The 25,265-nt window shown below is 38.2% G+C and overlaps 1 protein-coding gene across 1 annotated transcript; it reads right to left on the reverse strand.

The window, feature by feature from the left end:
* Window positions 1-85: 85 nt before the first annotated feature.
* LOC109086779 (son of sevenless homolog 2-like) lies at window positions 86-25,048 on the reverse strand. The gene is given in 24 exon segments (XM_042737349.1): window positions 86-1,314; window positions 1,316-1,714; window positions 4,520-4,626; window positions 4,704-4,745; window positions 4,854-5,115; window positions 5,715-5,819; window positions 5,907-6,079; window positions 6,571-6,688; window positions 6,780-6,942; window positions 7,079-7,198; window positions 7,274-7,496; window positions 7,609-7,721; window positions 8,324-8,446; window positions 8,684-8,765; window positions 8,910-9,565; window positions 9,654-9,781; window positions 9,869-9,967; window positions 11,136-11,246; window positions 12,781-12,924; window positions 13,048-13,254; window positions 20,331-20,495; window positions 20,579-20,710; window positions 22,026-22,151; window positions 24,127-25,048. Coding segments are annotated over 24 exon segments (4,050 nt in total). The 5' UTR covers window positions 24,202-25,048; the 3' UTR covers window positions 86-1,137.
* Window positions 25,049-25,265: the final 217 nt, after the last annotated feature.

Genomic DNA, 25,265 nt, shown 5'->3' on the forward strand with positions numbered 1-25,265 from the left:
TGCAGTCCCTCTATGGCTGATTGCCTCGGAGACCATATCCGTGGTCGACTGGATAGGAATTGCTCTGGTGATGAAGCACTTCCTGTATGGACCTGGTTCGGTTGATGGAGCGGACCTGAATGAGAGCAGGAGGCGTGATTTACAATAGAACATTCTGACCGTGTCCCAAAGTTCATGAGTTTTGGGAAACAGCCCGATGGTTGTCCTGACCAGCCCAGAGGACAAGGTTTAGCAGGACAGGGTTATAAGGTCACAGGATTGTGAGTTTGAGTCCTCTGCTTCTCTGTAACAGTACTGCCCTAAAGTGCAAAAAAAGGCTCACCGCACACTATTAAGACACACAAACTTGACACTGTTCCACACCAAACTCTACAACAGTGTGTGAATCCGGTGGGTCTCAGACTGAGATTGTCAGTAGATACATCAGCAACTGGGCTGTCACGGCGCCGTAGTGAGGGCAGATATGTCACTCTGTACAGAATACTTGGAGCACATGCGCACAAATGGACGAACGGAGGTGTTGTCTAGACATTTGTTCTAAGCATGGTCAAGGCGAATGCTTTCAGACACTTACATTTTGTTCAGTTCTGATATTGAAGGCACATTAAGAGTCTGGTGCAGAAATCAAGGGGTGTAAGTATCGGTTTGTGATGAATCAACGAATAGATGAGTACGCCTTTGAGGGGAGGGGTTAAGACATCATATTGGCTTTAAATAGTGTAAGGAAAAAGCTCTCAGTTCACCTGAAGGGTACAATCTCTGGTCAAGGTCATGGCTGTGAGTTAAAGGCAACCAAAGAGAGGCGTTACTTGATGTTATTCTTTTTGTAGTGTTAGGGTTGAACTTTGACTTTTGACCTGAATAAAAATAAACATCAGAGTCAGCAGAGTCTGATGGTGGTGAAAGGCCTCAGAGCAGCATTTCCATAAGTGAATGTGCGGTCGACGAGCACATGACCTTGCGTAGCTCTGCACGCTAAACGTGACGGATGTGAAAAATGAGTGATAATCACATTCCTCAAGAGCAATGAGCGTCTTCAGGTTTTCATTAGCATCAGATTGTCTGGTTCTATGTTAAACATTGTTAAAACACACATACACACACACACACACACGTCTATTTTAGGGTGTGATGCTCTTATTCATTGCTGTCCCTGTTGTCGACTAGCGAGAAAGTGTGTATGGATGGCTGTGAGAGAGTGTGTGTGGATTGGGAGAGTTCTCTCTTGTAAGTCTTGGGGGGCAGTTTTGGCAGCGCAGGGGTGGAGTTGTGCCGAGGCGGTATGGGAGGGGGCCGGGGCAGGTGGGTGACCAGAGATGCCCGGTTGACTGATGCGTGGGTGTGCAGGGGGCGACATGCGCGAGGCAGGCACGTGTGGAGAAGGCGTGCCGGGGGGCAGAACACGGGGCGAGGGCGTGCCGGGAGGGGTGTTGGGAGTGCTGGGTGAGCTGGTGGCCCCAGTCACCAGTGTGAAACGGCTCCTCCTTGGAGATGGCTGCATGTTTCCAACTGTCGGGTAGTTGATGAAGATCTCCGGCGGTCGCTGTGGAACTGGTGGAGGTGTGTCCGGCATGGGATCGCGGGGCGGAGGGGGCGGGGGGCTCGGCAGCGGCCCGTCTGTAGGCCCGTTGATCACTGGGACACGTGGTTGCAGGCGAGGAAGAGGAGGCTGTCGCGGTGGAATGGCAGGAGGACTTTCAGCCCTGGAACTCAATTAAGAGAGGATAAAATGCACTCGTGTAAATGTGACGGTACAACATGATGCAATGATGAAAGCCTGTGAAACTGACTATATAATGTCTTAGTAAAGCAAAAACAGGACAAACCAAACACAAAGACATTCTGAAATTTATAACACTGTTTTCAATTCAACTTTTCACTCTAATTATGCTGATAATTTGCTATTCATTTTTAAAATAATGAATTAGAGAAAAAATATACAACAAAATAAGTGTCACAAATGCTAAAAGTAATGTGAATGGGTATGTGCTTTTTTTTTTTAATAGGGAAATTTTACCCTACTCGTTGCTGAGAAATATAATGTAGCAATTCAGTATCGATTAATAAACGTCGCGTGGCAGCGCTGACAAGTTTATGAGCTTCTGAATGTTACTTTTTGCACAGCGCGATCTCAGATCTCTGTGTGCAAGATGTGTGTGTACACGCGCATCAATTAAAGCAGTGCATTAATATAGAACAGTGATTAAATTAAATGATTTTAATGCATTGGAAAAGGTTGCCGACCCCTGGACTAGATCATAATCCCACCTGAAATAATTTTTTGCCATATCGCTCACCCCTATGCATTACAACATGCTGCAACAAGTTTGATTCCTTCTAGTAAATTACATTTTGTTTAGAAATTTCATGGAACCATAAAGGTAGGGATACACTGATACCAATACTAGCATTGGTTCCCAAGAAGACCGGCCTTCCTAAGAAGACTAATAGACAGCTGCATCTCATCCAGAATGCTGCTGCCAGGATTAGAACCAGAACATCTGAGCATATCACACCAGTCCTCAGGTCCTTAAACTGGCTTCCAGTTATATTTAGGATTGATTTTAAAGTACTTTTACTCATTTATAAATCACTCATAGGCATAAGACCTAAATACATTGCAGATATGCTGACTAAATATAAACCTAACAGACCACTCTGATCATTAGGATCGAGTCAGTTAGAAATACAAAGGGCTCACACAAAACAAGGGGACTCTGCTTTTAGCTATTATGCCGCCTGCAGCTGGAACCAGCTTCCAGAAGAGATCAGGGCCTGTATTCTAAAAGATTCTAAGAATCCTCTCAGAGAGCTTCTAGTTTAGCTTAAAAATTTCTAACTAGGAGTCTTAACCTAAAAGTGATTCAGGACCAATCTGAGAGCAACAGTGAGGAAAAGACAACATTTTTTATCTTAGTGAGGAGGCGGGCTGACCCCACTGCTAGCTATGACAGTCTTTTGAAGACTGTGACTTTGGTGGTTGGGTTGTCTAGGGGGGGGGGAAGAAGGAAATAGAAGGCATAACTTTTTATTCTCGCTGTTGCCTCCGCCGCCATGTTTGTGGAAACGCTGTGTGTTTCTCTTGTGAAAGCCAAACTACTTGTTTTGGTCTTCCAAAAGAGGACACGACTAGACAATCAGTGGTTAAGTGTGTATGTACAATACTGTCATGTTCCAGAACAGTTCAACCCAAATATTCAGATGTTTGCAGCGCATTTTATGGATCGAAGGCCGATGGTTTCCTGATTCCTGCGTGGGAGAGTTAGACCCCTACAGTGCCAGCTGTTCTGACTCACAGACTGTAAGTATGTTTACATATTTAAAGGATTTGCCACTGATGATTTGTGAGTTTTGAGCAATGTAGAGTAGAGCTTGTTGTATGTCATTCCTCCGATCACAAATGCAGACATGGTTTTATGTTTATGCGGCGTGATTCAAAGCAACGCATTAAAAAGCCAGTATAAGTTAGCGTTCTCAATTCCAGTCCTCACGCCCCCCTGCTCTGCACATTTTGTATGTTTCTCTTATGGCTTTCAGACGTCGTGTGTTTCTATTCGAACTTAAGTGGCCTGCGAAGTGGACATCGAAAAGGATATTTATCCATGCTTCTAGTTTACCAGCGAATTCTAGTTTTGATGCGTTACGTATATGTTCCATTCAAAGTGTGTTGAAGCGTGCGAGACGTGAATTTAAATTGTATTTATTAACAGAGGTAAATGATGTCACACTTGTCCATGTGTGTAGACACTGCACGGTGCAAATCCGTGAATGAATTTTCCGAAGTGAAGTAAACAGATTTCCCCTGCTCACTTCTAACGAGCTGATTATCTGAATCAGGTGTGTTAACAAAGAGAGACATGCAAAATATACAGAGATGGGGGGCGCGAGGACTGGAATCGAGAACTGCTGTATTGTCATTATAATCCGGTATTATTATGTCCCCACTGGGATGCAACAAAATGCCTTCGTTGTAGAATGGTTTTAATTGTTTTTGTCTCAGTGCTCCAGGACACAAGGCATCACCAGGTATTAGATAAGGGGCGTAACATTTCCATCACACGCTTGAGGTATTCGGCCATAACGGCAATGCACTGGATATACTGGCCAATCAGAGCACACCTCGCTTTTCAGAACAATGAGCTTTGTAAAAATTGGCGCGTTTCAGAAAGGCGGGGCGGGGTATAGAGAGAGAGAAACAATAATGTACAGTAGTACAGTATGTTCTAAAACTCAAAAGTAAAAAAAAAAAAAGAGGTTTTTTATTTTTGAGCAGCATGTATAGTTTCAAAGAAATGCAAAAAGGTGCACCTATCCAAAAAGACCCAAAAATTGAGTTAAAGTGCAAGACACAAAAAGAAAATTAAATAAACAAAAACAATGTCCGCACACTGAAGATTAAAGCTACAAAAACTTTTGGATGGATTCTTGGAAAAAAATGTTTTAGGATCTTTATATTCAGTGTGTGGACATTATAGCATATATAGTTTCAAAGTAACTTCCTCAACACTATGCAAGTCACCTTGGTCTCTGAAGCGGTATCTTTCCTGCGGGGAGGTAATGGAGGGGGTTTAAGTAGCTCATCGCCAATCAAATGGTGTAAACTGCCACACGACACAGACTGAAACTCTGACAAAGAGAGAAAACACAGTCTTACAGTCTGTCACATAAAGCAAGAGAGATCTGCTTTAGGACTGCACACTTACTGGACTGAGGCAGCAAAACTGGGGCAAATATAGAGTTGTTACCTGCAGAAAAACAAACAAAAAGCTATTTAAGCATGTATAGGGAAAAAAGATGCCCTATTTTAGTAGCTGATCCTTAACCATTGAGTTACTGCCACTCCCATCTCTCACCATAGGAGCTGCTCAGATCAGGCTCAATGAACACAGAGTTGAGGTCAGAGCTGGCAGACTGTGGAGGTGTGGGTGTGTTTGGAGAGGTGGGGAGAGAAGGGGGAGTCTCAGGTTCTGTTTCTGCAATGCTCCTGAAGGTGATTTTGTGAGGTGGTTCTCGTTCTAATGGCACTGGGTGACCTTTCAGTGTCCCTCCTCCTCCTGATGCCTGCCGCACCGGCCGAATCCCAGGAGACTTCAGAGAATACGTAGTCTTTCTGGGCTATCGGACACAACACACTCATTTTTAGAACCAGCATACTGTTATAAACTTAAACCACCTCACATAACTCATGAACACAGTAAAAACACAACATAACATTATCGCTCTATTATATTCATGTCAAGAGATTAATCCTTTAAAGAATCCTTTTTCGTACCATCAATGTTCAGAAAGAAGCCATGGATCTGTAATAAGGATTGGCTAAACTACATATTTTCAAAATTGATTAATCAGAAGTTGTCTATATGACAAGCAACAACATGAAAACATTTCACACAGAAATAACTTCCAATATAAAGTCCAGTTGATTAGTGAGATTTTTTTTGTTTATATTATTACTACTATTCTTACTTTTATTTTTAGCTTTAATTGTATAATTCCAGGCTAAAATGTATAAATTTAAGCAAAAAGTCAAAAATAAATAAATAAATAAAATATATAAAAAATGAATAACCTCAACAAATAAACTATAAAGGTGAAACAAAATTTTTTTTTTTATAATTATTTAATAATTAAAAATGATAAGTTTAGACATTTTATACATATAAACAGTGTTTTTAACAACAACAGTGTTTTTAAACTAAAAAAATATTGTTGGCTGTTCTTGGTTTCTGTGTTTAGTTCTCTAGAGACTTGTTGAACAGGTAGTCAGAAAAGTCCTTCTCGCTCATGTTTCCCATTGGATTCAGATTCTCAAAAAACCTCTACAAGACAAACAAACTCTTCTTAACATCATAAGAACTAGATGGAGGTAGAGGAAAAAAGTGAGGGTGAGTAATGGACATACAGACCTTTATATCGTGTTCTACTTTGAGGCAGTAGGGTTGGTTCTGGTACTGCTGGATTTCTCCAGTGATTTCTGCTACTTTGCGTCTTTTGCTAAAGTTGATCAGTTCTTTTCCATCACGTTTTAGAAAATCTGGATTTCCCTCTTCAGTCTTCAGAATGTTAGTCAGGTAGATGCCTGAATACACAAAGCAAAAAGACAGGAAACATCACATACACACGTTTACAATGCTGTTAAAAATTTTGGGGTCAGTAAGATTTGAAAGAAAGAAATTAATACTTTTATTCAGCAAAGACAGATTAAACTGATCAACAGTGATGGTGAAGACATTCATTATGTTACAAAATCTTTCTATTTGAAAGAAATAAAGGCTGTTTTTTTTTTATAACCTTCTATTCATCCAAGAATTGGTTTCCACAAAAATATCAAGCAACACAAAATTTTTTGAAGACTGGAGTAAATCCAGCTTTGCCATGACAGGAATAAATTAAATTTCACAATATTGATTTACAATATTGCTGTTTGTTTTTACTGTTTTGATGAAATAAATGCAGCCTTAGTGAGCACAAAATACTTCTTCCAAAACATAAAAAAAAAACCTTACTACCCAAAACTTAGTGTATTTGTAAATACATGCTAGTTTGTTACAAAGGAGCTCTTTCTCTTACCAAAGAAAGGTACACAAGGTGGGTTGATGGATTTGAGCTTGGCGAGGTATTTCTTAAAATGATCCTGACTGAGTTCAACAGCTTCCTCCAGAATCCTCCTCTTCCTCTCAGGCACAGCCTACATATACACAGCATAACCACAGATTCCATTATTATCTGTAAATTACTATTCTGATTCACACTGAGTGCATAATGAACGAGCAGGTCACCTCAAACGTGTGGTCGAGACGATACACCGGTACTGAGTTGATGGCGCTTACAATCTCCAAAACTCCATTAAAGTTATTGAGCTCTTGAAACACCTGCAGGATCTCAATGATACGAGAGAATACAGCAACCCTCTCGTCCACATTTTCAGCCTCTACTATACACCTGAGTGACAGAGAGAAACAAAGAATTCACTTACAGAGTCCATAACATCAAGAATGAAGATGATGTTTTTCTTCAACATAAAATGTGTTGTACTATTTATGGAGATGATGCACTTGGCTATGTGCTAGTTACTTACTTTTCAAACCACAGTGTGAGGTTGGTTGTGTGTCTAATCATCCTCAGCAGATTTGGAGAATTCTTCTCTTTATCTTCTTTTGTCCAAACGCTTCCTACCAGCTCAGATGGACGAACGGCTCTAAGCACACAGATGTACAATAATTAGTCAATGTACTCTCTTTCTTATACATTCTTATAGTTCTGATTTGCTCACCTGTACAGATCAGACTCTAGAAGTGTTAACTGACGAGCAATTTCTATTGGATGAAGGGTCATGAGGTCAAAGGTGTCAATGCTTCCGGGACGGCTGATGTGCCATTCAATAGGAGGAGGTGGGCTCTCAAAGGTGATGTTGTGACTGATGCCATTAGATTGAGTTTGTTTCTTACGTCTCATGATCTTGATGATAGACTCCACCCACTTGCGCATCGATTTACCTGTAAAACAGAATATCAGATATCTCTAAACTTGGGTGCGTCTCGTTGAGTATATGTGTATGTATGAGTAGCATGCATGGACACTCAGCATTGTTAGAGTGTGTGTACGTACCTCTAAGCTGTGTGGTGCTGGTGAGGTATTCTTCAAGTCCACAGCTGAGTTCAGGATCATTCTCAAAGTCATAAAAGTGATGTTCTACCCACTGACGGAACACATTCAGAACCCTAATGACACACATACAGACATCAGACCGACGAGCTCACAGACACTGTTAGTGTTGATGGACAGCAGGACTGTGTGACATTGACTGAAACGAGCACAAGATGAAGCAACAACAGGATGATTGAGTCTTACAAAAACAAAAAAAAAAAAAAAATTATATATATATATACACACACACTACTGTTCAAATGATTGGTTTCGTTAAGTTTTTTTTTTAAACGAAATTAATATTTTTATTTAGAAGAATGCATTGAATTGATCAAAGTGCAAAATATTTCTATTTCAAATAAATGCTGTTCTTTTGAAGTTTCAATGAATCAAAAAATGCATCCCAGTTTCCACTAAAATATTAACAGAACAACTGTTTTCAACACTGATAATAATTAGAAATGTATCTTGAGCACCAAATCAACATTTCATAAAATTCTGAAGGCTCATGTGAATGAAAACTGGAGTAATGGCTGCTGAAAATTAAGCTTTGCCATTACAGAAATAAACAGCATTTTTAAGATGTATAATAGAAATAGAAAACAGTTACTTTAAACTGTTATATTATCATGAGTGCGTCATGTATGGATGTGCTATGAGAACGTGTGTGTTTTACCGGAGTTGGACAGGCTGCACGTATTCTCTGCGAAATCTCTGAAGCTCGGCCGCCATTGGTTGCTCTCCATTCCAAAGTGCCTCTCGGTCTGCTTCTGATGGCTCTGGCTCTGGAATCTCAATCCTGAAGCATCATGGGGAAACAATTAAAACTAAATCGCATGCGTATACTATATACATCCTAACATGAAAGGGAAACACAAAAAGATACAGCAGACAATATTAATTTTACAAACCAATACATCTCCCAGATGGACATGCCAACATTTTAGAATGATGGCAGAGCTGTGAATAATTTAACAGAATTCCTCTCTTCTCATTGACTGAACATGTGTGAGACACAAGTGTATGCGTGCATCACCTTTCAATCAGTAGTGTGAGCAGGTCTTGTGGTTTACAGAAAGAACGGTACGTAGTCAGAAACGTACGCACGAAATTTGGGTCTGTGTGGAAAAGAAGAACAGTACTTATAAAAGGCACCCAAGGACACACACAAATAAACACACTGGTACGCAAAAGTTTCGAGACCTTTGACTGAATTTCTTTCTTAAAAACCTTTTGATCTAAAGGAGTGTTTTATTCTGTACCTGCATACATGTGGTACGTCAGTCTCTCAATAAGCTTGACTACTGTCCCGGCCTTAATAATAGGGATTCCAGTCTTGCGCTGCGCTCCCTCCTCAAATACAATGTTCTCCTCAGAATCCTGTATGGCAAACCGGTAGACATCCGGTGATGGCAGCCTCAGCGGTTGTGCTTGTTCCTCGTGGTGCAGGACTGTGTCCAGCATTCGGTCCAGAGTGGGCCGGTACTGCAGGGTGACCAGCGCGGCCATCCATGCAGTCTTCTCTTCTGCTGAACGAGCGCTGAACACGGCTCCGCTTTCCTCGCGGCCCACCAGCTCAAATGCGTGACGAAACTCTGGTGAATCCTCACGATCTACAATGCGATACTTGCGTAAAACAAACTTCTCTTTCAGACGGAACTCCGCCCCACTGCCTGCCCCCGGCAACCTAGAGCTCTGGTTGGCTTTGCAGCTTATCATGAGGCCATCAAACAGGAAGTTATGCCGTTCGTGCTTGGCTCCGGCCCGTAGGAGTGCCCCCTCCATGATGAACTGGCTGCAGCACTGGCCGATGTCTCTGCCCTCCCAGCCATCAATACTCTTCTGGATGTCATTCATACGCTTTATTGCTGCCTGCTTGCTGCGAGATGCACGACTATATAACCGATACAGCGGCTCCCTAAAAAAGAAAGTAGTCACAAAAAAGAAAGATGAAAATGGGATTTGGTCCAGACACATGGTTGTGCAAGCCCTGGTGTTTGTGTTACCCTTGCTTGCGCCGTGGTTGGTGTTTAGCATATATGCGTTCAATGCTGCATTGTAGGTTGATCAGTGCAGTTTGAGCCTGTTTTAAACACTCTCTGTCATCTTGGTCTTCACTGCACTCCTGCAATTGCTACAGAGACAAAGATACACAAACCTCAAATAACACATTACACAGCTCTAGGTTACTGACTGAGTCTGAAGTATGTTTAGTACTCACCTGTAACAGTTCAAAGTAGTGCATACAGTGGTAAACGGGAACCATCATCAACTGAGGAAGCACATACTGCACTGCCTCTTTAAAACCCTCTGCAATTGACTGAAACACACAGAAACACACCACAGGAGAGAGAACATCTGAGCTCATGCCTGCAGAGATGAAGGCTTTGATTCCAACACCCGCCCTCTCCCTGTCCCCACAAGTCTCTTTTTAGATTGGATTATTTGCCTTTAAAATGCGGTACATATGATTTCCAAGTTCGACTAATGAAAGAACAGGTCTTAATTAGCAAAGCTCTAAAAGCAGTGTTTTAAATTTGTCACTTCTAAGAGGCACTGTACTGGATAAAAGTGAAGCAAACATGAAACTAATCCGTACAACACTAACCTACATAAAAAAACTATATATCTACAAAAATAATTCAACTGATTAATAAAGTAGTTTGAAACTAAAAAATAAAAATAAAAGACAATTCTCAGTGTCTGGAGATATTGCCTTATTTTAAACAGGTTTACATTTTTAGTTAAGTAGCAGGTATATATCAGTTATAAATGTTGTTATTAGTAACAAAAACTAAAACACAAATATCAGATGAAAAACTATTAAAACATAACAGAAAATGAAAAATGCTGCCTTGGCAACTAACTGGAATAAAATAAGTTTTAGTACTAAATTTACTAAAACTATTTTAAATCAAAGCTATACAGAAATATATATAAAAAAAAAAACACAAAACAACATTACAGAAACTTTAAACCTAAAATGAAAATATGACAGTAAAGCTAATTCAAATATTGATAAATACTTAAAAAGCATATAAATAATACTAAAATGACAATATCAGTTATCGACCAGTATTATTTACTGGTATCTGTTGAAATTGAGAATTTAATTCTGCATGTATCTTTCCATATATATTTTCCCCATTTAGTTTATCATTGCCATAACAATATGTTAGTAATTTAATAATACTGTTAAATGTAATCTTTAGCAAATCTCAAAATATAAATTTTTCATACTGCGCATTATAATGTTGTGCCACATAAATTCACTTTAAAATTAAGCATTATCTGTTTTTATTCTTAGATTATTTAGACAAAATGGTAGAATTTTAATATTGCCAATTTATTGGTTACGTGCCATAACATGAAAATAATTACCGGCATATCTGTGTCAGCCAGTACTTTAAGATCTCTATAATTTAGGTGGAAAAAAATTTCAAGATTGAAAAAAGATGAACCAATCAGAGGCCAGTGTTGGTGCTGACCTGGAAGTACAGAGCAACCGTGGGCTGGGACATCAGAGTGTTGAAATGTTGACAGAATTCTTTAGAGAGGATGTCCTGAGAGAGTGTCTCATAGGGATCAAACGCCTGCTCCTGTACACAACAAATATACACACAAACGTTTCTAACTGCCCAGTAAGGTACATCATACACAGGTCAATATCACCATAGAGTGCGTTTTTATGTCATATCATAAATAGTAGACACTCAAGTACTATAAAAACATATTAGCTGAGCTCCCACACATTTTTATGTCCACATATCAAGATATGTCCACCCTGTCATGAACATATATATTACTGTTCAATACATTTTCATTGCAAAATTAAGATGCAAATTATATTTTCTGAAAGGTTAGGTCCCTTTCCTAAACAGGTTTATTAAAAAAAAATCTGTTTTTTGAATTCCACTTGTCCTAGTGTCTTTTGCAGCTTCTCATACGTAACCTGGTGAAGTTGGTTATAGCTCAAATTTAAAAAATGCTTCTATAAAACAAAGTTTCATCTGCAGATATGGCCTTGTTTAGGGATCTGTACCTTTCTTATATATCTTCTTGCATTATTATGCTGTTATATTATGATTATATATTCAGTGGCATAAAATGGTCTTAAAATGACAATAATATTGTTTATCACAATTATTTCTGGGGTAATATAACGCACAACAAAAAGTTGTTATCATGACAGGCCTTTATATTATATTTCAATATAATAAGTTTCGTTTTAATAAAAAAAAAAAAAAAAAAAAACTAGAAAATGTATCTAAAGAGCCAAGTTATGCTTTTGATATGAATATAAATACTTAGCCTAATATAACACACCCTTTCATAGTCACTTTTATGTTAAGTTATCATGGCAAATGAGTTATTTATGTACAGGACACCAAAAGGAATCCTACAGTGATATTAGGGCCTTTCGCACAACGGAAACCTTTTCATAGTACCAGAACTAATTGTGGAACTACCCACTTTTTGGCATTTTCGCACCGCCGGAACTGGGTGCGTTTTTAGTACCGGACTGCCTTTTTCGAGAACCAAATTAGCTCCTACTCTGGAGCAGGGTCTAACCAGCACAAATGGAACTTCCCGTGACGTAAGTAGACATTAATTGGCCAAACGTGTAAGAAAACGCCCTCACCCGCCATGATCTGTCAACTTATTTCGCAAGTATGATGAACAGCGATAAATATACGGACGCTGAAGTGCAGGCACTTGTAGCAAATGTAGCACTGCCAGTTGTCGTTGGAGATTCTTAGTCCTCCTTTACGTTTTCAATCTCTTTACGTATACATCTACATTCCATGTCCATTATTGTGAAACCTGCATGACAAAAACACAGCTCCGATCACAGCGTCCTCCATCCTCCTGTTGTTAACATTGTTCTTCTTTGTTTTCTTGTTGAACGCCTTGCACAAATGACGTCGCTGTCGACCGGCATTTCCTAGGAGACACTGTCGGTGCGAATGCAACCCTTTAAATGGTAATGGGAAATAGTTCGCGCAAAATTGTCCCAGTACTTTAGTACTGTACATTTAGTTCTGGAACGAAACAGGTGCGAAAGGCCCTATTGACCCACATGGGGGTGTTTCTCATTTTTGGACTCTCATGAGTATTTATGAGTTTCTGTACCTCAGCGAGGTCTTCGAAGCAGCTGCCCACAAGGGGGTGTGGACTACCGTCGGCTGTCATTTCTACAGCATCCTCAATAAGACCCAACAGCTTAACTGTTAACTCATGAACCTCTAGAATATTACTGAATGCCAGCTCCACATCCTACACACATAGCGGAGAGAGAGAAAACGGAGACTAAATGATAAAGAGAATGCAAACAGCTTATCCATGACAGTATGAATATTTACATCAGTTCACATGTTCTGATTGGTCAGAAGAACGCACCTGAGTGGAGAAGTGTTTGCTACTGGACGTAAAGGCTTGGCGGAATACTTTGATGATAAGATCGAGCTCCCGCAGATACTGACGCTCCTCAGCGATCTCCAGACGCACAAGGTCATCATATGTGAGCACACCAGAGGAAGACACCTCCTCTACACTCTGAGACACCAGCCCCATCTCCTCTTCCTGATCGAACATATCCATTAAAACCTGAAGGCACACACACAAAAGCAATATTGTTAATACATTAAAATAATCAATTTCAACTGTATATCGGAACCACAACACTCCAGATCAGACCTCATTCAACTATTACAAATTTGACACACTCATCCTAATTATGTATTTTTTTATTATTATACATATTTATACAAGGTTTTAGTAACATTATTAGTAATTTATTACTAATTTTAATGCACCACACCCTTCTTTTAATGCACCACCTCAGCTTAGGCATACATACAAATAGTAACTGTACTGTGAATGAGAAGGAGAAAAAAAACAAACAAACACTGACACAGAAATTAGGAGAGGTGTGGTATGTGTTAGGTATGTGACATTATTTCATTACTACTATCACTATTGTCATTTTATCATTATTATTATTATTTTAATTACTGTTATTATTATTAATATCACTGTTGCCGTCATCACAAAATATTATCATCATCGCCATCTTTAGCATTACTATTGTTATTATTATTATTATTATTATTGTTGTTGTTATTAATGTTATTATATTATTATTGATATTACTATTGCTGTCAATACAAAATATTATCATCATCACCATATTTAGTATTACTATTGTTATTATTATTATTATTATTATCAATGTTATCTATTATTATTATTGATTTAATATTTCCGTCAACACAACTTATTATCAGCACAATCTTTACTATCCCTACTGTTGTTATTATTATTACTGTTATAACTGTTGCTGTCATCACAAAATATTATTATCATTATTATTATACATGCTATTACTATTTAAATACTTCTACTATTACTCATTTGTCATTTCTGCTCATTTTTCATTGCTGTTACTATCATTGTTGTTTTATTGTTGTTTTTGTGTTCACCCTATGTAGTATGTTTTTGCACTCCTAATAAAAAAAAAAAAAAAAAAAAAATTTCATAATTTTTGTAGTTAATCTTTATTGGTCTTGGTATTCAGACCTACTAATTCAGAAAAAAGCTTTTATGACTATTTTTTTAGTGTAATGGAGTAGAGCAGCTTTTCATAAAAAAATAATATTTGAAAATAACAGCAACAAGAACAAAAATAAAATAACAGATCCCTGTAGACCATAATGATGAGCATCACAAAACTTTAGATCACTTGGTTTTAAGATAACAATATTATGGTATCACAGTAAAATAAATTAAATAAATAAAAAATGAAATAAGAAACATTAAATTTGAATGAATATAAACAACATTCCTCAGAACTTAACACGTATTTAACATGAGCTTGATTTATCACTGACCCTAGGGAGAGTGACAACATATTTTGCAGGTTTCAGATCTGATGAACTCAAATTAAATTTAGTGTAATAGAGACTTATAATGCAACCCTCTACATTGAGAGTAAATCACTCGCATATGCGACTTAATGGTTTCTAATATTAGCCAATGGCTAATAAATTCTCAGATTTTAATCGCCGGTGTGTGAGTTTGAGGCTAAGTATAAGTTTAGCACAGATATATTTTCACTCGCCAAACACTCTTTGACTGAGCGTTTCAGAGTCTCACTCCTTCAAGCAATCTGTACTATTTTTCAGTTCATCTCAATGGATACGCAGCGCACCTGTATTTGACGTACCGTAAACTCTAGAGTGAAGATGTATTTCTCGTAGTTTTTTTTCTAGAGTGAAGCATGCATAAACTCACCGTCGCTTTCTTTCACACACGCAGAGTGAGAGAGAGGAGAGAGAGCGAGAGTCTTACATAACATGCAGAATTGATGCGCTACATGTAAATGATATTCTTTGTTTTTAAAGAATTGCTGGGTTCTCTGCGAGTGGGCTGAACTAATGCGCAAATGACAGTCTCATTGGCTGCTGCTCACTTATTATCGTCCCTGTTTTGATTTCAGCAAATCAGTTCGAGCGAACACACAGAACCCGATTCATATTCAATAATCCAGCAGCTCATTAATCCTAGTGCGTTTTATAATGTTCCTAGTAGTAGAATTCAAAGTATGACTATTTTTAATATCTTATCAGTATTAGTGTTAGTTTTCCCCCATTTTTTTTTTTTACAGAAACACGAATAACCAAAAAAGCAGCATCACCAGTCCTAAATCCAGTTAAAATGACTAACATGCATTCATACAATGTTTTAATTCTAATTACTAAAGTTCTATCATTAAATAATACTTGATTAACATATATAATGCTTGAGATTTTAGATTTTTTTTTGTTTTAAAATTTATGTATGTATATGTATATGCATGCATGTGTGTTTATATTTATTTAAAGGTGACATATTATGCCCCTTTTTACATTAGGGCCTTTCGCACCGCAGGAACCTTTTCATAGTACTAGAACTAATTGTGGAACTACCCACTTTTGGGCGTTTTCGCACCACAGGAACTGGGTGGGATTTTAGTACCAGACTTCCTTTTTGAGAACCAAATTAGCTCCTACTCCAGAGCAGGGTCTAACCAGACATTGATTGGCCAGACGCGTTCGAAAACGCCCTCACCCGCCATGATTTAAAACACTGTGTAAACATTGTGTCAACTTATTTTGCAAGTATGACAAACAGCGATAAATATACGGACAATGAAGTGCAGGCACTTGTAGCAAATGTAGCACTGCTAGCTGTCGTTGGAGATTCTTAGTCCTCCTTTCCGTTCTTTCAATCGATTTACGTATACGTCGACATTCCATGTCTATTATTGTGAAACCAGCGAAACACAAAAACACAGCACCGAACACAGCGTCCTCTGTCCTCCTGTTGTTAACATTGTTGAAAGCCGCGCACAAATGACATCGCTGTTGACCGGCTTATGCCACGTCCTAGTACACACTCTCAGTGCGAATGCAACCCTTTAAATGGTACTGGGGAACAGTTTGCACAAAATCGTCCCAGTACTTTAGTACTTTAAATTTCGTTGTGGAACTAAAGCAGTGCGAAAGGCCCCATTATGTCATATAAGTGTCTGGTGTCCCCAGAATGTGTCTGTAAAGTTTCTGCTCAAAATACCCCTCAGATCATTTATTATATTATTCTGGAAATGCCTATTTTGAGTAGAAGCAGAAATACGCTGTTTTTCGTGCTTGTCTCTTTAAATGCAAATGTGCTGCTCCTCCCCACCCCCTTTTCCAGAATAGAGCTGCTTCATTACAGCTTGGACCTGCTAAAAACATCTGTTTCGGTTCTGATTATCATGTTTATTGTGCTGAAATCATGCGTTTTAAACCATATTAGTTTAAGCTTCTGATATGGGGTTTTCTGAGTGCACACATCTGAAGCACACGGACAGAAAGCAGCTGTCACAGCATGTGAGTACTAAACTAAGTTCTTATTCACAAGTTTACATTAAAAACACACGAGTTACAAAAACAGTCGGTTATGTCTGTGAAGGTTTTAGATCTGTGTGGCAGCAGGAATATACAGTAAATAAATCAATAATTCCACTGCTTTCCAGTGGTGGACAGTAACGGAGTAGCTTTACTTCGTTACTGTACTTAAGTACATTTTTCAAGTATCTGTACTTTACTGGAGTAGTTTTATTTTAAGTAACTTTTACTTTACTACATTCCAAAGCATAAGATCGTACTTTTTACTTCACTACATTTCATAAAACATATCGTTACTCCTTATAATATATCACGTGCTCTGAGACGCAAAAGCGGTGTCTGATCCAAGAACGAACTGATTCTTTTCAATGAACCTTTTAAATCGGTTCGCAAATCGCACCAAACGATTCATTCATGAATGAGAATGATCTGATTGCAGCTGTTCTCGAGTCTACAACTCACTGATTCAAATGAACCGTTTAGTGCGAGTCTCTAGTGAACTCAATTCACAACAGGGAGATCTTGTGAGCGCGCGTGACTGATGCTGCTAAAAGTAAGTTACTAATGTCGAATTTTGAGATTAATTATTGTAACTGAAAATCATATTTAGGTCAAAATTGTCAGTTGTTTGTGAACTAAATCTTCTGTAAAGGGTGATCTATTTAAGCCCACTGAAATGCTTGAATGCAAACACATCAGCATCTGTGCCTCTTAGGTCAAAAAAGACAAAACATTAAATTAACACAGATTAAATAAAATAACTAATGCACGTTCAAATTCCCGCTGCCATAACATTAACAGTTGTATTAAAATGTTACGCATTTATCCCTATGTGAAGTCTGTTTTTATATTGTTTATCAACAGTATAAACGTTTATATTGTTTGAATTAACCACCCAAGTAGACAGATATGAATGTTTATTCATAACCTTACTGAAAATAAGTAAATATTGGTAGCTGATGCTAACTGTCTAGCTAACAAGCTTGCTGGTGCTAACTTGAGGTTATTTTTAAAAATAAAGTCCAAATATTTTTATTCAACCACCTAGATATATTATATCTGAGGAAAAAAGAAAGGCTGTGATGTTCAGAACATGGTAACTACAGTAATGATCAAAGTGGGAAGTGATGCCCTCTGGGAGTATTTGGCCAGGAGTGTTTTTACACACCACAGACAAGGTTTGAGAAAATGTTCTTCCTAACTTCAGGCCTTATTCTCATGTCATATATAACTGTGATGTTCTGCAAAACAACAAATTTTAAAACACTTTTTTTTCTTACTGGTGAAAATCTGATGATCAAATGTGACCCTGGAGCACAAAAGCAGTCTGAAGTCACTGGGGTATATTTGTAGCAATAGCCAAAAATACATTGTATGGGTCAAAATGATTAATTTTTCTTTTATGGCAAAAATCATTAGGATATTAAGTAAAGATCATGTTCCATGAAGATATTTTGTAAATTTTGTAAATTTCCTACCATAAATATATAAAAACTTATTTTTTGATTAGTAATATGCATTGCTAAGTATTCATTTAGACAAGTTTAAAGGTGATTTTCTCAGTGTTTTGATTTTTTTGCACCCTCAGATTCCAGATTTTCCAATAGTTGTATCTCAGACAAATATCATCCTTTCCTAACAAACAAAACATCAATGGAAAGGGTCCAGGGTCACAAATCTGTTCTCTCTCAGGTACATCACAGTGTAAGCTTCACAGTGAACATTACTACATCACTCTTGTCAGCGTAGTCCATATCAACAACAAAAATATATCTTGACTCCATGTAGTGGTTTTGAGAAAATTCCAGGTATTTTGAGCAGTAGGATTATAAAAAAAAAAAAATATGTGCTAATATAAAATTAAGTAGCCAGCCTATATAAAATTGCAAAAATAAATCTATCTATCAGTACTTTTTTACTTAAGTACATAAAAAATAGAGTACTTTTGTACTTTCACTCGAGTAAAATTGAAAAAGGAGTACTTTTACTTTTACTGGAGTATTATTTTATTATACGTATCTGTACTTTTACTCAAGTACTTGATTGCTGCTTTCGTCTCCTCTGAGGCTGGGACTCTAAATAGTGTTCTGTGCTCGTCAGTGCAGCCAAAGACAGAACAGTTAGCATGTTTTGCTCAAACTTTCGCCACGGCATTAGAGCTGGTACACCATTGTCACTTGCAAAATTGAAATGACGGCACTGTGGGTGGAAGTTTACAGATTAAGAGGCAGTAATATTATAATGAGATCCCTTTGCCACGTCACTTGGGGCGTGAAATCAGACGCACACGTTTTCTCAGACGCTTGCAGAAAAAGACTTACCAAAAAAAAGTTACTGGGTTAACATATTTCAAGTTTCCTTGGTTGGTAGTAAGGCTGGATTTCGATTCAGATGTCTAGATTCGATTAGATTTCGATTCACAAGCTCTCAATTCGATTTCTTTTTTGATTTTTTTTTTTTTATTACATTCAGTGAATATAGTTTTAATACAAATGCTATTGATATTTGAACAGTAAAAATCTTTTTACAAATGGTGAATTTATAAAAAGAAATTAAGAGCCACAGGCCTATATTTTAAACCTTTTCTTTTTTTGTATAGGGTCCTTTTTTAAACAATAATAGGGCCATATAAAATGTTCTTCTTAATTTTTCTGGTAATCAGATGAAGGCATAAAACAATTAAATTTTTCCTAATCAAATGAAAAACCCTTTTATTTTTTGGCAAACAAAGTCCTGCACAACAAAGGTTTACTGTTAAAATTAGAAAGAAAACAAATGTGATTATTCCTATAAAAATAAAAAATTATTAATATTTATTATTATTAGTAGTAGTAGTAGTAGCAGCATTGTTGTTACATTGAGTCTTAAGACTGCTAAATAGTAATATATTTTTGACAATTCTTCACATGAAACTAAACTTTTATTTTGACGGGTTGCCGTGAGGAACTTGCAGCTACTGTGTACTTGAAATGACGGTAGTTTTGTCAGATTAAACTGTAAAATGCTAATGAAGTGACTTGTGTAAACAAAACCGCCATTCATTCATTCATTCATTCATGTCAAAAGCTTCTGCAGATTTTTAGTATTCCTATAGAATTTTACCTGAGCATTGCAAAATGCGCATATTGCTTTGTTCTTGGTTCTTGTCAACAGCATCTCTGCCATGATAAGCACTGAATGAGTGACAGGCTTTCTGTTGTAACATTGCGCAAGGTAAATAAGAGGGTGACATCTAGTGGAGAAGACTAATGAAAAGATTCACATTAATCAGACCTCCTTTTAAATTTTTGCTGAAATAAATACCGGAAAAGATTATGACCTGATTATAGCACTTAAAACCTGGAAAATTCAGATTTTCATGTCACCTTTAAACACACACACACACACACACACACATAATATATCACTCTGGCAAGTAAACTAAAAAAAATTTCTAGCCAATGGCGATTCAATTGCCAAGGTGTCCATAGAGGATTTTCAGTATTCAGTAGTATTCGGTTTTTAGAGGTAATTTAACTTAATTTTAATTTAGAATTTAATTAGGGATTAAAAATGTCTCCATGTTTCAGACACATTAAAAATAACAGTTGCATTAATTGTTGTACGTCATCGCTAAATTGAATTTCTTTAGCAATTTCACTCGCAACATCCTTTTCGAAGAAACAACAACTATTTATATAGACATGATGAATCAGTAACTTTTTAAAAGTGCACACACACACACACACACACACACACAGACACATTTCTGACCTTGTCAGCACACATGGAGACAGTGATGTCTTGCTGGCTGATCTCGTAATGTCGAATGTTGCTCACGTAGTTTCCAGCCAGCTTGAGGATGTCGGCTGAGATGTACTCCAGCACAGCAACAATATACAGACACACATGATAGTCGATCTTATAACCCAGCACCTCCTGCACAAACAAACCCAGCCATGTGTTACTGTGTCCTAGCTAGCAGTTTATGACTGTTGAGTATGTGTTTGAGGTTTTCGCACCTTCAGTAGTGGATGTATCTTATCGACTGGCAGCAGCAGTGGGTTCCTTCGCTTGCGCTTCTCTATTGCAGCCTGAGCGTCTCCCATGGCCCATTTATCGATGGGATTCGGGAATGTCTTCTGGACACGATCCTGTGATTACACATCAAGTCAAAGGTGACAAAGCTGATCAGGCACACATACTACCTGATTGTATGCATGTATTTGTGTCCAATTGTCAGGTACTATTCAGGGAGTAGGGAGTCCATTCTCCATTAAAAGACCTTCAAAATGATGTATGATTTGTTGGAATCAGACAAAAAATTACTGAGCTGCACCTGTTTGAAGTTGATGGAGTCAGCAAAGTAAATTTAGAGAAAAACTGATTTAAAGTTTTCTGAAGGTTCCAAAGCAAAACCACCTAGCAACATTACATCTTTTCCTCCACTTCTTTTCTTAATAATCACTACATTAATAATTACAATATAGCTATTTTTACTTTATCTTTGTTGTTATAAATAAGAACAGATGCAAAAAAAAAAACAACTATAAGAAAGAAACAAGTGTTAGTGTATTACTTTTTTCATTTTACATCTAAACATAAGCATTCAAGTAAGAAAAACAAAGTAAAATGTAAAAATTACTTAAGTGTGTTCATTACAAATAAACTGATTATTAAAACTACAAAAGCAGTTCAATCAAGAGCAGAGAGTGATTTCACTCTTTTCTTTTATTGTTTGATTAACATTAATGAAACAGACTGCCTAAATTAAGACATAGTGTAATGCACAGATCTAATATAATGTTACCCACCCAATATTTTTCCCCAACAGTTCACTTAAGATATAACAGATTATGTTTGCGTGAATACTTAAATATACTTAGCCTACTGTAAATCTGTGTATCGAGACTGCGCACAGTCGGAAGGGCCTTTATGTATACACTTCAGATCCCAGTCAGCGCGAGAAGCAAGCGGAGAAAAGGTACTCCTCTCAGAAAACGTACAAATAAAGATACTTTTAGATGTTTAATTGCTATTTGGAGCATTGGGATTGATAGACGAGGGTTTAATGAACCCATCTTTGTGAAAACCTCACCTTCACTTTTTTTTGCATTTAGTTCAAAATTAGCCCGTGCGTATTCCGACTCATTTTGCCATCACAGGTCACAATTTAAACTCTAAGATATTGAATGGATGAGCCTCATTTGAAGACATACATCAGGCACCTCATTTGAAAATTATGCAAATTGCACGCTTAAGTCTTGATTGTTTGGGACATGTACCACTCGATATTTTTACATTGCTCCATGTATCTTTATCACTGCCACTGAAAATAATGTAAAGCAGTCATACCCACCATTAGCACCATCTGTACAGCACAATTGCTGCCAGTTGACAGATTTCTCCTATAGTACACTATATAGTATATCATAACACCGCCTATCCCTGATATGTCTGTATGTGTACCTCGACATCAGCTATTGTTCTGGGCTGTGTAACACACAGCTTGTTCAGGAGCTGTAGTATGAGTGCCTCAATGTGTTGGAGCGCATCTTCCTTAGCCGACAGGTTTGGATGCACTTGTAACTGCACCTGCACATATAAAAACAGAACAAAGTTATAACTTCATTCTAACACTGAACCACAGATGCATTTGAATGGTATCACAAAAACAAATGCACATAAAAAAAAAAAACAATAAAAGTAAATAGTTATAGAAAATCTGGTCTGTGAGCACAGCTCTCTCAGACATTTATAGATGGACACACTATTACAAAGGCAGCATGACATCATCTGACATACACACACTGATATCCAGCTCTCAGTTTGGTGGACAAACAAAAAAAAAAAAAAAAAAAAAAAAAAAAAAAAAAAAAAACTCTTTCCAATTTTATCCCCCTCCCACCTTACTGGGCTGTGTCCTGAAATAGGAATGCAGTCTGTTCAGGTAGTGTGGCAAAACCAGTTAGAGAAAAAGTGTCAGAGAGAGAGAGTGCAAACAGTAGCAGTCTAAACGCCTGTTACGACAGGTGAAAGGTTAAAGGTGAGCACAGGTTCAAACACAGATTTAATCAACTTCTGCAGTCAAACTGTGAAATACTGACCGAAAAAAAGCAAAGTGAATGCATGCAAGCACACTCACACAAATACACAGATGAGAGATGGCTTGTGCTCTCTGCTCTAGTGTCTGGTTACATGCCGTCCTCCATTAGGCACTGAGAGCTACTCTACTGGGACCCCACAACACACATACACACACACACACACACACACACACATCTAGTGTCTGGTTACATGCCGTCCTACATTTGTGTCTTATAGATGGATGGGGGGATGATAGTAGCAGACAGAACAGTATTGATGTGGAGAATGGGAGAGCAGGCAGAGAAAATGAGAGTTGTGAGCACTCAGTGAGTGTACGTCCAGAGTGAAAAACATCCAGGATGATATTTAAAAGCGATGCTTTGTATATTTACATCCCAACGCTGTAGGTTTGGATGAATAATAAAACTTACATGGAACAGAGCATCGACTAATAGATAATTCAGCTTCATATCGTTCCAAACCTTTATGACTTTCTTCTGCAGAACACATTATTTATTTGGAAAAATGTTGGTAACCAGTTTTGGTTACTATTGACTTCCATTGTACAATAACCAGACTGAGACATTTCTCAAAGTATCTTCTTTTATGCTTCAGAGAAGAAAGGCATACAGGTTTGGAATGACATGTGGGTGAGTAAATTAATGAGTAAATTATTTTTTTGTTGTTGTTGTAATGATCTGTGAATGTTGTTTATAATTAAAGTTATTTATTTGCCTCAGTGTGTCATTTATTTCTATGGGATTGTTTGGTTGGAAGCGAAAATCATTTTCAGCATCAGATCAGATGCAGCCTAAATCTTTCTTTCTCTCACAACCAAAAACATTCACACACACCATCTGCTCCCATGGTCTCCTGATGGTACTGAGATATTTTGCTTACAGTAGTGAGAAGAACAAGACAGAAGGGAGATCTGGAATACATTTTTCATTTATTCTGGCAGGGAAGCCCTGGAATCCCTCAATCTTAAATAAAATGATCAAAGTAATAATAATAATAATTATTATTATTGTGTGTGAATGTGTGTGTAAATATATACACATATACACACACCCACACTCACATACACAGTTAGTGTAATTTTTAATTTTTAAAAGGACTAACATTGCATGATAGTTAAACATTGGACTCGTTGGTCAAAGGTAAAGCCCCATCAAAAAGTAAAAACCTACTAACTGAACTCTCCAGACTAGACACTAGACATGTCATGTCAAAATGTGTCAACTATGAAACCGTGCTTGTTTGGCGTTTAGGCCATGATACAATTAAATAAACATTCTTTGCATTTTGCACAGCTGCATCTTTCAGAAACACCTCAAAACAGACACTACGCACAGCTGTGCAAATCATAGTTAACTCTAGATTTCAGTTCTGTAGGGATAGTCATTAAAACAAACTCATTACGCTTGAGATGCGATATAAACATAAGGAGAAGTGTGAATGACGGACCGAACAGGGTCAGTACCTTTCGCAGCGCCTGCACGAACAGGCCTCGCCATCTCGAGCTGTTCTCCTCGCTGGAGCCGAAGTCGTGCTGCATGCCTGCGGCCGCCGCCCGCGCTGCTCCGCATCGGCCCCGAGCGCTCCCAGCCCCGGGAACAACCACCCAGGTTTAGCCGCTCTCACGGCGCGCACGCACACTCAAAACAAACTCAAACTCTACCACATTTACGGGCCAGCGAGGCTTTCCGACACGTGAAACACCTCATTCTGTGGGGAAAAACTGTTTCTAAATCAAATTAAGCGGTTTTAAAGAATGTAAAAGTGTCTGGGTCTCTGTCCTGACAGCCGTTGGAGTGCCGCGGTCGTCGTTCGCTAATTAGCCGCTAACATACACCGAAATTAGCCGCACATGCTAGTCGGGCAGTTTGCCCAAACAAGACAGCCGATGTCATATCTTTCACAGAGAGGGAAAAGTTAAAAGCAAGCGTTGAGTGTCGTCAGGCTGATGTTCGTCTGGCGGTGTTGTGCCTGCGGTTAACGGCAGCACATCTGGCGGCGCAGCGCGGCGGCTCTGTGGCCTCGAGACTCTTCATGAAGCGCGGGAGCAGGAGTTTCTCCAGCGCGACACTGTCATGTTGCTGCTGTCCGTCTGCTGGGCATATTCCAGTCACAAAAGCGACGCCTGAATCCGCTGTAATCCGACGAAAATTCGGCGTGCTAATGTCTTTGTTTTTGTTGTTGGCAACGTCCCGATTCAACTCCGATGTGGTGCGCTCGTGTCCATGACGGTGTAATCACAGCTGCTCACTGCGCGCGCTTCCCGCATCTGCGCAGCCCACAGGGAGGGAACCAGCGAATGAGCCCAGCAACATAGCACATACATGAGACGTCTTATTTTGGCACAATAAACACGCATACACTCAAGCGTATATTCCAAAAGATTTAAACAATGCAACTATTGTATTTGACTTTCAGTAAACGGCATTGAATGGTCTTAAATACTTCAAAGAAGTTTAAATAAGCCAGTTGTACTTCCAAATATTATTTATCACGATTATTTCAGTTACTTATAAATCTAAAAATCCCCCAAATTTCCAGCCACCCACTGCCATCGTGTGGTCAAGAGCGGAATGGTCACGTAAAATCATGTAAACACTCTTT

Source organism: Cyprinus carpio, chromosome B13, assembly GCF_018340385.1.
Source record: "Cyprinus carpio isolate SPL01 chromosome B13, ASM1834038v1, whole genome shotgun sequence".
NCBI lineage: Eukaryota > Metazoa > Chordata > Actinopteri > Cypriniformes > Cyprinidae > Cyprinus > Cyprinus carpio.